The following is a 12,488-nucleotide window of genomic DNA, read 5'->3' as shown; positions in this document are numbered from 1 at the left end:
CTAATAGGTGGCCCAGGGACACAGAGGATACAGGGATATTAGAAGGCCATGGGTCCCAGAGGCCCCCAGGAGACAGAAATCCTCTCCCATCTTTGTACGTACAAAGCAGGCTCAAAGCAGACCTCATGAGGGACATTTCTGGGATGAACTACCAACAGATTCACTGCTCTGGCTGGCAGTCTTGGAAGGGATAGGTACTTACAAGACATGTTTCTTCTTAAGAAGCAAGTGGATGGGACCCAGAGCAAGCTGATGTGCAAGTGCAGGCTACCTTAAGGTCGAGTACACCCTTCTGTTTTGGCCACATAGAAGAAAGTGGCTGAAGAGGAGTTTCTCTGTTACCCACAAGTGGTCATTATGTGGCCACTGAAACTTCAGTGGTTTGCACTTTTGCTGGGTGAGAAAGACAGGTTCTGGACCGCAGCTCTCTGGGCTGGAATCCAGAAGGTTCCAAGGGACTGTCTTCTCCAGCCCTCTGTCCTTAAGAACACAGGGTTAGAGCGACCCCTCTAGGCCTGAACCACCTTAGGGCAAGCAGTCAAGGACAGTGAGGCTTCTCCAAGGACAGTGGCATACATGACGATATGTCTGTGTGGGGCTGGTGACAGAGCAGAGACCTCTGGGTCTCATCTAAACTGAGACTCCAGCCTTTTCTTGATTCTATAGCCCCCACTGGTATCCCAAACCTAGCCGCCCCCAGATTGTTATGGAGTTCAAATCTGTCTCCAGGTGTGGGTTGAGGCCATCTCAGAGAGACTGTGTGAAAATTAATTACTTAATGTGTGTAAAGAGCTTTGAAGATGAAAAGTGCTTCCCAGTGTCCGTAATAACATCTTCAATCCTTCACGGGGCCCAAATCGCCTCTGAGCTCACCTTTAAGATGAGTCCTTAAGGAGTTCCTGGCAACCTCCCCAAGCCCATAAACAACATAAAATGGCTTTTCACTGCTTTTACACAGCCAACCCCAGCTCTCCCCACTAATAAAAGGACCACAGAGGATCAGAGAGACCCAAAGGATTCCAAGTCTCACACTCTGCAACCTGCACCAAACCCACAACCGCCGCGTAGACAACATCCAGCTCACACCATGTCCTGTCGCTCCTACAGGATCAGCCCAGGATGTGGAGTTACCAGAAACTTCAGCTCCTGCTCAGCTGTGGCCCCCAAAACTGGCAACCGCTGCTGCATCAGCGCAGCTCCCTTCCGAGGAGTGTCTTGCTACCGGGGATTGACCGGCTTCAGCAGCCGAAGCCTCTGTAACCCAAGCCCCTGTGGGCCCCGCATGGCTGTTGGGGGCTTCCGCTCTGGCTCCTGTGGACGCAGCTTCGGATACCGCTCTGGAGGCGTCTGTGGGCCCAGCCCGCCCTGCATCACCACCGTCTCTGTCAATGAGAGCCTGCTCACGCCCCTGAACCTGGAGATTGACCCCAATGCTCAGTGTGTGAAGTATGAAGAGAAGGAGCAAATCAAGTGTCTCAACAGCAAGTTTGCGGCCTTCATTGACAAGGTGGGTGTGGCTGTGATGGTCCAGAGCAGACCTCAGTCCTAACCTTCCTTGGGAAGACCCCAGTCTGTTGAGGAAACAAACTAGATGCCAGGTTACAGACAGGAGAGGGGGAGAAATGCAGACCACATAGATGGATGGATCCATTGCCTTCTTTTGGTACTTGGAAAATTCACTCTGTAGTCTAGAAACTGAGTCTATGGTTTAAAGTGTGTGTGTGTGTGTGTGTGTGTGTGTGTACAATATGAAGAGCAGGGGTGTCCCCAGAAGCCTATTTGGGGGCTGAGGGTTAGGAGAATGGAAGACGACACAAACAGAAGGCACAGTGGCTGTCTAGGCAGCGTGGGAAGTGGAAGAGAGCATGGGTCACACTGCTTCTTCATGTGCTGGCCGTGACAGTCAGTAGTGTGACACCCCAGGCAGGATACACTCCTGAATAACAAAACCTGCCTCGTGGGTTTATCCAAGGATTCTGGGGTGCCGTTATGGAAAGTACAGGGAAATAGCAAGCATTTGAGAAATGTCAATGGTTACTGTCTTTTCCAAAGACGGTAGTGGACGTATGGCAGCTGAACAAGGGGGTGGGCACTGGAAGAGAGATAGGGATGTGCCCTGCTTTCTGGGCACCCATCAATGCTGGCAGCTGCCTCCCAGGGGTTTATGGGAAGTGAGTCTAAATCCTTTTAGCAAAGTAGGTCTGACATCAGGTTCTAGAGACTGCAGAAGTGACATTCTTGATACTTTAGTGGTCTTCATAAATCCTCAAAATCACCCCACGGGTAGATCCTAATATCCATGTTATACTGAGGGATAGAGCTGAGGGAGACATGAGCAGACACACTGTGCGCCAGGGAAGGCAGTGGATGGGGACGTCACTCTGCCAGTGGGTGTGAGCCAGTCTTCCCGTCCTCAGGAGTCTGCTTCCCTGTCTACAGTGTGGAGGAAATGGCGTCTGCACCCCGCACACAGAATCATGACAAATGAATGAGCCCCATGGACAAATAGCACAGACAGACACACAGACAAAAACAAAGACAAAGATGCAGACACAAAAACCTTAGAAATAGAGAGAGAAAGCCATAAAAACAGAAATAAACAGACATCGATATAGAAAACACAGAAACAAATGAAGACATGGAAATAGAAAAAAAAAAGTCATAGACATGAATAGACAGCCATGGATATCTTGGGCATGTGGTGTGTGTGTGTGTGTGTGTGAGAGAGAGAGAGAGAGAGAGATGAGAGATGTGTGTGTAGTGTGTGGCCTATGTGTATGGAGTTTGTGCTGTTTGGCATGGTGTGTGTGTGTGTGTGTATGTGTGTGTGTGGTATGGTGTAGTGTATTGTGCTGTGGTATGTGGTGTGCATGTATGTGTGGTGTATGTGGTACATATGTATGTGATGTTATGTGGTGTGTGTGAGTGCATGCATGAAGTGTATATGTATGGTATGTGGCATGTGTGTGTTTGTGTGTGCTGTGTGTGTACACATGTGTGGTATGAGGTACACATGTGTGTAGGTAGGGGTCTGGGTACCACACAGTGACACTGGAGATGTGTTTGTTGGGAATGAATGACTAAGAGACCACTGGTAATTAGAGTAGCTTTATTGACTTGCTATCCCTGCTACATGTCAGGGACTGTTCTAAGCATCTTACATGTGTGAACCTGCTCAGTCTTCATAGCTGTAACACTATTATCACAGAAGCGAGGAGCATGACACACAGCAAGAGGTTCAACAGCTTGTCCATCTTCACCTGCAGAGCTGGAACTGCAGCCTGACCTCGGGCTCAGCCAACATGAAATGGCAAAGCACACCACACACACACATAACACACATACACACACACACACACACACACACACACACACACCACAAACACAACACATATCCAAAAATATACACATACCACTATATGTACACACCACACATGCCCCATACACACATCATATGCACAAACCACACCACACATATGCATGCACACACATGCACACCACACACACACACATACCACATGTATGCACACACCATACCACACACACACCACCACCACCACATACAGTACACACAACACATACACCAAAATATACACATACCACATACACACCATACACACAACACATACCCAAAAATACACACATACCACTATATATACACACCACACATGCCCCATACACACATCATATGCACACACCACACCATACACACACATACACCCCTTATGCACACGCACACACCGCACATGCACACACATATACCATGTGCACACACACACACACACACACACATTTTCTAAACGTCTCTCTCCTTGCCCTGAATGACAGGTACGCTTCCTGGAGCAGCAGAACAAGCTGCTGGAGACCAAGTGGCAGTTCTACCAGAACCGCAAGTGCTGTGAGAGCAACCTGGAGCCCCTGTTTGGAGGCTACATAGAGGCGCTGAGGCGGGAGGCTGAGTGTGTGGAGGCCGACAGCGGGAGGCTGGCTGCTGAGCTCAACCATGTGCAGGAGGCCATGGAGGGCTACAAGAAAAAGTGAGTGTGTATGCTTACAGGACCCTGGGAAGAAGGGGGATGGGAAGCCTCCGCTGCAGCATCTATAGGATCTGTAGGATCCCCCACAGGACTTCCCGGGCCTTGGAGAGTGTGTGTGTGTACAGTGGACCAAGTACATGGGTGTTGGCTCCCAGGAAGTGAGCATAGGAATCCACACAGGAGTCCCACTGTCATCTTTCCATTCTTTGCCAGCCTTTCTGCTCTGGGCACCGGGCTGGTCTGAGGGCTCTCCACACCAGCATGGTACTCTTTGAAACTAGGATGCCCCGATGATTTAGACTTGGGGTGAACCCACCCCAGAGCCAAAGGGCTTGAGAATACAAGTCGAGACAAAATCTAGCCAGGAGCAATGTGCAAACAGATCACACAAAGACAGTGTCACACCAGGAAAGTCTTGATCCCTTATATGACCCCTGGAAGATCTTGGCTAGTTGCTGAGGCAGGATTTGAGGTTCCAGCTCTGAGTTCGAGTCCTTTCTCCACATGCAGGTATGAAGAGGAGGTGGCTCTGAGGGCTACGGCAGAGAATGAGTTTGTGGTACTAAAGAAGGTAAGACAGGGAGGAGCCACCTCTGTGACCTGCAGGCACAGTCCCCAGGCTGGCCAGACCACCTACCCTTGGGCCCTTTCCACCTACACACGTGCCTTCCCTCCTCTCTGCCCTCCATCAGGATGTGGACTGTGCCTACTTACGTAAATCAGACCTGGAGGCCAACGTGGAGGCCTTGGTGGAGGAGTCAAGCTTCCTGAAGCGTCTTTATGAAGAGGTAGATTCACTCACTCGCATGCCAGAGATACACAGAGATGGGGTGGAGGTTCAGGGGCCTATATCTGAGAGTATGCCGCAACATGGCACATGGATAAAACCATCACCTATACCCATGTGAAAAGGTCCCACTATGCAGGGTGTAGAGTGCTGAGTACACAGAGCTACAGGTATCTGTGTTCACATGTATAAAAATAATCACGTATGTGTGTTTGGCTTCTGTGCCAGTGGGCATCTCTGCATGTCAGAGAGCTGTTTGCATGCTAGTCTATAGATGGATATGAAGGGGATTCCATGTACGAAGGTCCACAGTGGACTAGATACTGTTTGGCATTCAAATCCAGATCCTTTGCCTGGGGCTTCAGGTTAGGCCTTCCCACACTTCTCCCATTTTCAAGTCAGAGGCTGGTCCCAGGTGACGTTTAGGGCTTCTGACTTATCTGTTCTTTATTGTGTCTGTGCGTGAATGAAGGAGGAAGGGGCAGGAATCACAGACCTTCCTCCAGAACTCCACTAGAGAATCAATACTACCCCCAGGAATGGGGTACCAAGCCCAGAAAAGCCACCAAGTATAATGCTCTTACCGATCACTCCACAGGAGGTCTGTGTTCTGCAAGCCCACATCTCAGACACCTCTGTCATCGTCAAGATGGACAACAGCCGAGACCTGAACATGGACTGCGTCGTGGCTGAGATCAAGGCTCAGTATGATGACGTTGCCAGCCGCAGCCGGGCAGAGGCTGAGTCCTGGTACCGCACCAAGGTGATTGCCTCCTAGACATGGTTGTGGGAGCCATGTAAGGTGTCTATTAGAAAAGGCTTCTTTTCCCTTAGGAGTGGTAAGGGAATGTCTGACTGATCTCAGGTTGGGGTGGCCGGCCAGCATTGCTATGTGGAACTGTTGTACAAGCTACACACTCATTGGTGTTATGCTAAGGGGGTGATTGTTCTTCTGTGCTTCATAAACATCTGTGCCCCATCTCCAACCACCAGTGTGAGGAGATGAAGGCCACAGTGATCCGGCATGGGGAGACCCTGCGCCGCACGAAGGAGGAGATCAACGAGCTGAACAGAATGATCCAGAGGCTGACCGCCGAGATCGAGAATGCCAAGTGCCAGGTAGGTTGAAGGTAGATTCAGAACAGCAATGAGCAGAGGCAACATCACCAGGCCTTGGCTCACTAGAGTGAAATGGTGTGGCTCAGACTAAGCATGAGACCGAGCAGGGACCTAGAGAGAAGGCAAGGTTTCCCCAGTCTCTTACAACCCTTATGCTGGGGTGACCCATTCATTGATGCCCAACAGCCAGCGCCCACCAGCAAAGTGAGATGCTAAAAAGCCCCTGCCCCCATCTCTTCCTTGGATTGCCAGCACATCTAACTACCTGCCATGAATCCTCCCTAGGGCTCTCTCTTCTGCTCTATACACTAGGAGGAGGCCAGCAAGCAGGGCCCACACCCCATCCATATCTTGTTCTAACAAGAAACCCCCTCTTTACCCCACAGCGTGCAAAGCTTGAAGCTGCTGTGGCTGAGGCAGAGCAGCAGGGAGAGGCCGCCCTCGCTGATGCCCGCTGCAAGCTGGCTGAGCTGGAGGGCGCCCTGCAGAAGGCCAAGCAGGACATGGCCTGCCTGCTCAAGGAGTACCAGGAAGTGATGAACTCCAAGCTGGCACTGGACATCGAGATCGCCACCTACAGGCGCCTGCTGGAGGGCGAGGAGCAGAGGTGAGCTGAGAAGAACCTTGTGGGAATGCATTTGACTGGTCAAACTGTCTTGAACATGCAAGCTGGCTAGNGCCTGTCAGTCCTTGAATGTAAAGAGATGACCCTGGTCCTCCCAGGGAACTGTCTTGTCCCAACTATGACACACAGATCTATCCACCCTACTCCAGGCCAGGCTTCAGTACTAATGGCTACCTAGCACATATCACATGCTCTATGTCAAGTGCTCATTTTTAATTCTACATCCTGTCAGGGAAGTATACTATCTGAAAACAGAGGCAGATTGGCTCAACAGCCAGCACATTTCCCATGGACACAAAGTTACTAAGCTGCAGAGCTGGGATCCAACACTGGGTCCTGGGCTTCTACAGCCCATTCATAGCTTCCTTTGAGATTAAGCTCATGTATAATAAGGATGATGTACCCTGTTTATATCTAGCTCTATCTTGTCCTTGCTACAAGCACATTCAGCAGGTTCAGGCACTCTGATTGCAGGCAGTGTGTGAAAGTCACAATTCCACTTACTGCTGCTCTAAACAAAGGGAGTTGGTCTCCATGGATCAGGGATACATCGAAGGAAGGAAGGAAGGAAGGAAGGAAGGAAGGAAGGAAGGGAGGAAGGAAGGAAGGAAGGAAGGAAGGAAGGAAAGAGAGAAAGAAAGAGNAGAGAGAGAGAAAGAGAGAGAGAGAGAGAGAGAGAGAGAGAGAGAGAGAGAGAGAATGAGAATATTTAGGAAAGCCCTTTCTGACTTTCATGAAATAGAGTCTACCTAGAACAAAAGATGACCCTGTCTCTTCCAAGGCAACTGTCTCAAGGAATCCAGTTCACTGCTTGGAACTAATGGCACTTTCTTTCCCCCTAGGCTGTGCGAGGGTGTGGGCTCTGTGAATGTCTGTAAGTATCTGCTGGAAAATGCCTTCTAGAAAAATGACTTTGGAAATGGGCAAAGCTAATCACAGGGCTACCCCACTGAACCTCCAATGTTCCCCAACTTCCTCTTCTCCAGGATCTTCTTTAAGGACTTCTGGGGATGGGAAAGGGTATCCAAAAGTTGAGTGCCCCTTACTGGTAGTCACCAGAAATTGCAACCCAGAGAGAGGGGTCTAGGGGTTGAAAAAACAGAACCTGTCATGTTAACCACTGACCCCTTGAGGAGGAGGCAGGCCCTGTATGTGAAGCCCTCAGGGACTTCTGGCAGGTGGGTGACACCCCAGCAAGCCCCTCACCCCTCCCTGTTCCTCTTCCCACAGGTGTCAGCAGCTCCCGTGGAGGAGTCACATGTGGGGGCCTCACCTATGGCACAACCCCAGGGCGCCAGATTGCCTCTGGACCCTCTGTCACTGGGGGCAGCATCACAGTGATGGCCCCTGACTCCTGCTCTCCTTGCCAGCCCCGCACCTCCAGCTTTACCTGTGGGAGCAGCCGCTCAGTGCGCTTCGCTTAGTGCCAGGGTCTCCAAATGAGCCACCTGTCTGCCCCAGAGTGGAGTGGTGTGTGGATGAAAAATGTGTGCTTGCTTCCAGAATCTTTCAGATGTTTCTGTGAGAGGAAAGAGTTCAGGGCCACTCTCCTCTGCCTTCTCCTTTTAGGGAGCTGTCTCCCAGTTCTCCTCTGGCTTCACTTTAGAAGGTCATTCCCAACCCTTCCCTTACCCACAACCTGCCTTCAGATACTTGTAAATGATTTGTATTATTCGCCAAGCTCTCCGGGACACTACCAGTCACACAGGCTGACTGGACAATGAAGTGTAGCCTTCTTGGGTCAAGGCATGATCCTAACCACCCAGCCATGCCCCCCAAAATAAAAACCAGAGGGAACCCTTCCCAAGCAGCTCCTACTTCTTTCCCCAGGTACAGGGGCAGCAAGCATATGCCTTTAGTCGGTTGGGTTTACTAACCTCCTTAGCTGACTGCCTTCCTTTGGGACAAACTACTCTAATCACACTTCTTGGGTTACCTCCCAGAAAATAGTCTGCTCTCTGGGGAGGACTACTACCCACAGCCCCTGGTTAGGGGGCTTTGAACAGGTCTTGCTGTTCAAGAAGCCTTTGCACATTTCAAAGACCCCCATACTGCTCCAGCCTTCCCCTGCCTGTGCAAGGGAACTGTCCAAGGGAGAACTGGTGGGATGGGGACTATGGCCACTTTCTGTCTGGGTGCCTCGCCTTCTGGGTTGACCCCATCTGTGTTTCAATAAATACTGTTGTGATGCAAGGGTGTGTGGTGTTTTGTGGCCTCTCCCCCTCCCCAGCGTCTGTTTGCCGGCACCAGCTAACCAGCCACACACTGGTAACCTTCTCCACTCACCCCTGTGACTCTTTCCCTACCCATTCCCAAAGCCTAATCCACTTGTTCTCCTCGGTCCCTGCTGACTTGGACACAGATCCAGCTTCCCCTATGGTATCCTCCCCACAAAATATATCATCCTATTGTCCTGTTTAAGCTTACTGCTGCCGTGGTGAAACATTACCAATCCAATCTGTGGGTAAAGGGGGTTATTTGACTTGCATTTCCTTATCTCTGTTCATTGTCAAAGGAATTCAGGACTGGTACTCAAAGAGGGCAAGAACCTAGAAGCAGGAGTTGATGGAGAGGCCATAGAGGCATGCTGCTTACTGGCTTGCTCCCCATGGCTTGCTCGGCCTGCTTTCTGATGAGACTCAGGACCACCAGTGCAGAGATGGCACCACCTACAGTGTGGGCTGGTCCCTCCCCATCACTAATTAAAAAAAAAATACCCTAAGGCTTGCTTATAGAGGCATTTTCTCACTTGAGGCTCCCTCCTCTTTGATGACTCTAACTTGTGTCAAGTTGACATAAAACTAAGCCAGCACAACTGACCCCTTGTCAACTTGACATGCCAAGATATCACTGTTAAACCCAGTCTTTCCTTGCCTGTCCATCCTGAACATTTTAAATTTTTTGTTAATTTTTTTTAATGTTCGTGTGTACACTGTCGCTGTCTTCAGACACACCAGAAGAGGGCATTGGATCCCATTACAGAGGGTTGTGAGCCACCATGTGGTTGCTTGGGAATTGAACTCAGGACCTCTGAAGAAAATGAGTACTCTTAACCTCTGAGTTAAGAGCATCTCTCCAGTCCCCATCCTGAAATTTTTAATCCTACATACATGGGTATATGTGCACAGGACAACGGAACGTGTTCTTGCTTTCTCTTCACCTTATCTTGTGAGACAGGGTCTCTCTGAGCTTGGCACTAGCTGATTGGCCAGACTGCTGCACATGAGTTTGGCATGGGCGTCTCCTCAGCCTATATTAGGGTTACAATCGTCCATGACCAAACCTAACTGTTTTATGGGGTCCCTGTGCATGCACAGCAAGCAGTTTACTGGCTCAACTGCCCTCTAGGGGGAAAAAAAACTTTAAAGGAGTAGAGGTCCCTAAAATTGACAGATTAAGGAAAAGCCAGAAAAACCAAGCAACACAAACAACGAGGATGGTCTACTTGCTGCTTCTTCGAAACATCACAAACCAAGCTAACATCTTCATCAGAGAAGTCAGACCCTCTGCAGTTAATTCTTGTTTAATTGTTCTATGTTCTCCCCAGACATCGAGTTTACAAAGGGTTTGAGACCACGGGCCTCAGCTCTTCTGTCCTGTGCTCTCCCCAGACAGAGTTCCCAATGGGTTTGAAAGGTGGGTTGCAGCGCCTATGAAGTCACTTGATCTGGGCTGTCTATTCACTCTCCATCTGAAGCAGCCGGTCTTTCCCACCCAGACCCCAGCTCCTCTGCTTCCTCATTCTAATAAACACCCCTAGGATGGTTCCTTCTCACCCAGCCCCTCTGTCCTTCACCGTCTCCTGCTTCAGTCTTTGTGGCCTTAGGAAATACAACTTCATCTTATTGCTCCTGAGACAAACATAGTGAATAACACAAATTCCCCACACTTCACAGGAACTGTAAGGTGAACCCACAGGGAGATGGCTCCCTGGGGACCAGACCCTATTGGTGCCATTCATGTCTCCTCTGCTTTCTGCATGTGGGCATTGCAAGGTGACCCTGTAAAGTGTTTGCTCATTAAGCAGTATTGCAACTAGACCATCAGCACTAAGTTCTGCTTTCCTCCGTATGGGGACCTTCCTGGAAAGACCCACGATGAGAAAAGCCATTCATCCAGCTGTCACCCATGAAAAGGAAACTTCTGGTTTGTAGGAAAGTCTGTTATGTCAAATGATGTTTTGCTGGAGCACACAGGTGAAAGAATGTCTTGCTAGAGCAGGAAATAATGTTTTCCTGAAGCAGACTCGGGTGAAAGGATGTTTGGACATAGCAAATATGTGAAAGGACTTGTGATGAAGGAGTATAAATATGACCCCACTGACAGTGGGAGACAAGCACTGAGCCTTGGTGTGGTTTGCTCCACCTCACCATACTTCACCAACAACACATGTGTATTGGTCTGCCTTACCTAGTGTTGTTGAGCTCTGCTAGTGGTTACACCAAGAGAAGCTCACCAAAGAACTTCTCATGAAGTTCCTGTAGCTTCTTGCCACTTCCAAGGCCTCTCCTCAGGCCGCTTGGCAAACCTTGCAGTTTCTTCAGGATTGAACTACAGCTGTTGGTTCATGCCTGGTGTCTGCCTGCCTAGAGGACTGGTGTGCAGCTGCTGAGTTGTATTTGGTGTTTGCTACAGGACTGAACTGCTCACAAAGAAGATGGAACTCACCTCCAAAGAACTATTGCTAACAGGTCCACTTCCTCCATATCCTAATAATTTTTCTCTTCCACTATCTCTGCTGGGTGGTGGGCTAGAGGAGAGGTTGAACCCCTATTAAAAGTAGGCTGGAAAAAATGTACGCCTGTACACCTGGATGCGCCTGGAAATCCCTGCTCGGTCCTCACCAGCTGAGGCAGCCCCAGTGTGCCCACTGGTTTCATTAGAATGAATGACAGTGATAGAGAAAGGAGAGAAACCAGGGAACAGAGAGGGAAGGAGGCATCACAAAGGAGTACAGGCATTAAACACGAATGTAATCCCAAAGCATGAACTGAGCACATGCCCTGCTCCACCAATGTCAATACTACCACCATGGCCAATGTTACCAACCCACCATCACCATGGCTACCAACCACTGTCACTAGAAGCACCATCGCCATGGCCATCACCACTGACACCATAATCACAGCTACTGCCACCACCACGAACCCGCCACCACCATCGCTGCCACCATCATCGCCACCATTACCAAGCACCACCATTATCATCATTGGCACTACCACCATCACCATAGCCACTGAGAGCATCACCACAGACACAGCTGCCACCATGGCCACTATGGTGGTTCAAATGAGAATGGTCCCTATCGTCTCTGTCTTAGTTTGGGGTTTTACTGCTGTGAACAGACACCATGACCAAGGCAACTCTTATAAGGACAACATTTCATTGAGGCTGGCTTACAGGTTCAGAGGTTCAAGTCCATTATCATCAAGGTTGAGAGTATGGCAGTGTTCAGGCAGACGTGGAGCTGAAGGAGCTGAGAGTTCTACATCTTGTTCCAAAGGCAGCCAGGAAAAGACTGACTTCCAGGAATATAGGAGGATATCTCAAAGCCCACCCCTACAGCGACATATTTCCTCCAACAAGGGCACACCTCCTCCAAAATAGTGCCTATCCCTGGACCAAGCATAAAAAAAAAAAAATAAAAACAAACAAACAAACAAAATTCTTCTGTTTTTAAATGTTTGGTTTCCACCTAGTGGGATGTTTAGGAGAGATTAGAAGGTGTGGCCTTGCTAGGAAAGCCCAACTGGGGTTGGGCTTTGAGTTTTTAAAAGCCCACATCAGGCTCACTCCTCCTCCTCCTCTCCTCCTCCTCCTCTTCTTCCTCTTCTCCTCCCCCTCCCCTCTCCTTCTCCCTACCCTCCCCCTCTCCCTTCTCCCTCTGCCTACCCTCCCCTTCTCCCCTCCCCCTCTCCCT

The 12,488-nt window shown here is 49.8% G+C and overlaps 1 protein-coding gene across 1 annotated transcript; it reads left to right on the top strand.

Annotated features, from left to right (window-relative positions):
• The first annotated feature begins 1,017 nt into the window (after window positions 1-1,017).
• LOC110310315 (keratin, type II cuticular Hb5) lies at window positions 1,018-8,985 on the top strand. The gene is made up of 9 exons (XM_021183150.2): window positions 1,018-1,507; window positions 3,829-4,037; window positions 4,548-4,608; window positions 4,730-4,825; window positions 5,423-5,587; window positions 5,818-5,943; window positions 6,330-6,550; window positions 7,411-7,442; window positions 7,799-8,985. The coding sequence occupies exons 1-9, from the start codon at window positions 1,088-1,090 to the stop codon at window positions 7,990-7,992; spliced, it is 1,524 nt and encodes a 507-aa protein (XP_021038809.1). The 5' UTR covers window positions 1,018-1,087; the 3' UTR covers window positions 7,993-8,985.
• The last annotated feature ends 3,503 nt before the right edge of the window (window positions 8,986-12,488 follow it).

The sequence above is a fragment of the Mus caroli genome, chromosome 15 (genome assembly GCF_900094665.2).
Source record: "Mus caroli chromosome 15, CAROLI_EIJ_v1.1, whole genome shotgun sequence".
Lineage (NCBI taxonomy): Eukaryota > Metazoa > Chordata > Mammalia > Rodentia > Muridae > Mus > Mus caroli.
Note: the sequence above shows the minus strand (reverse complement) of the source record. Positions and strands in the feature narration are given on the sequence as shown.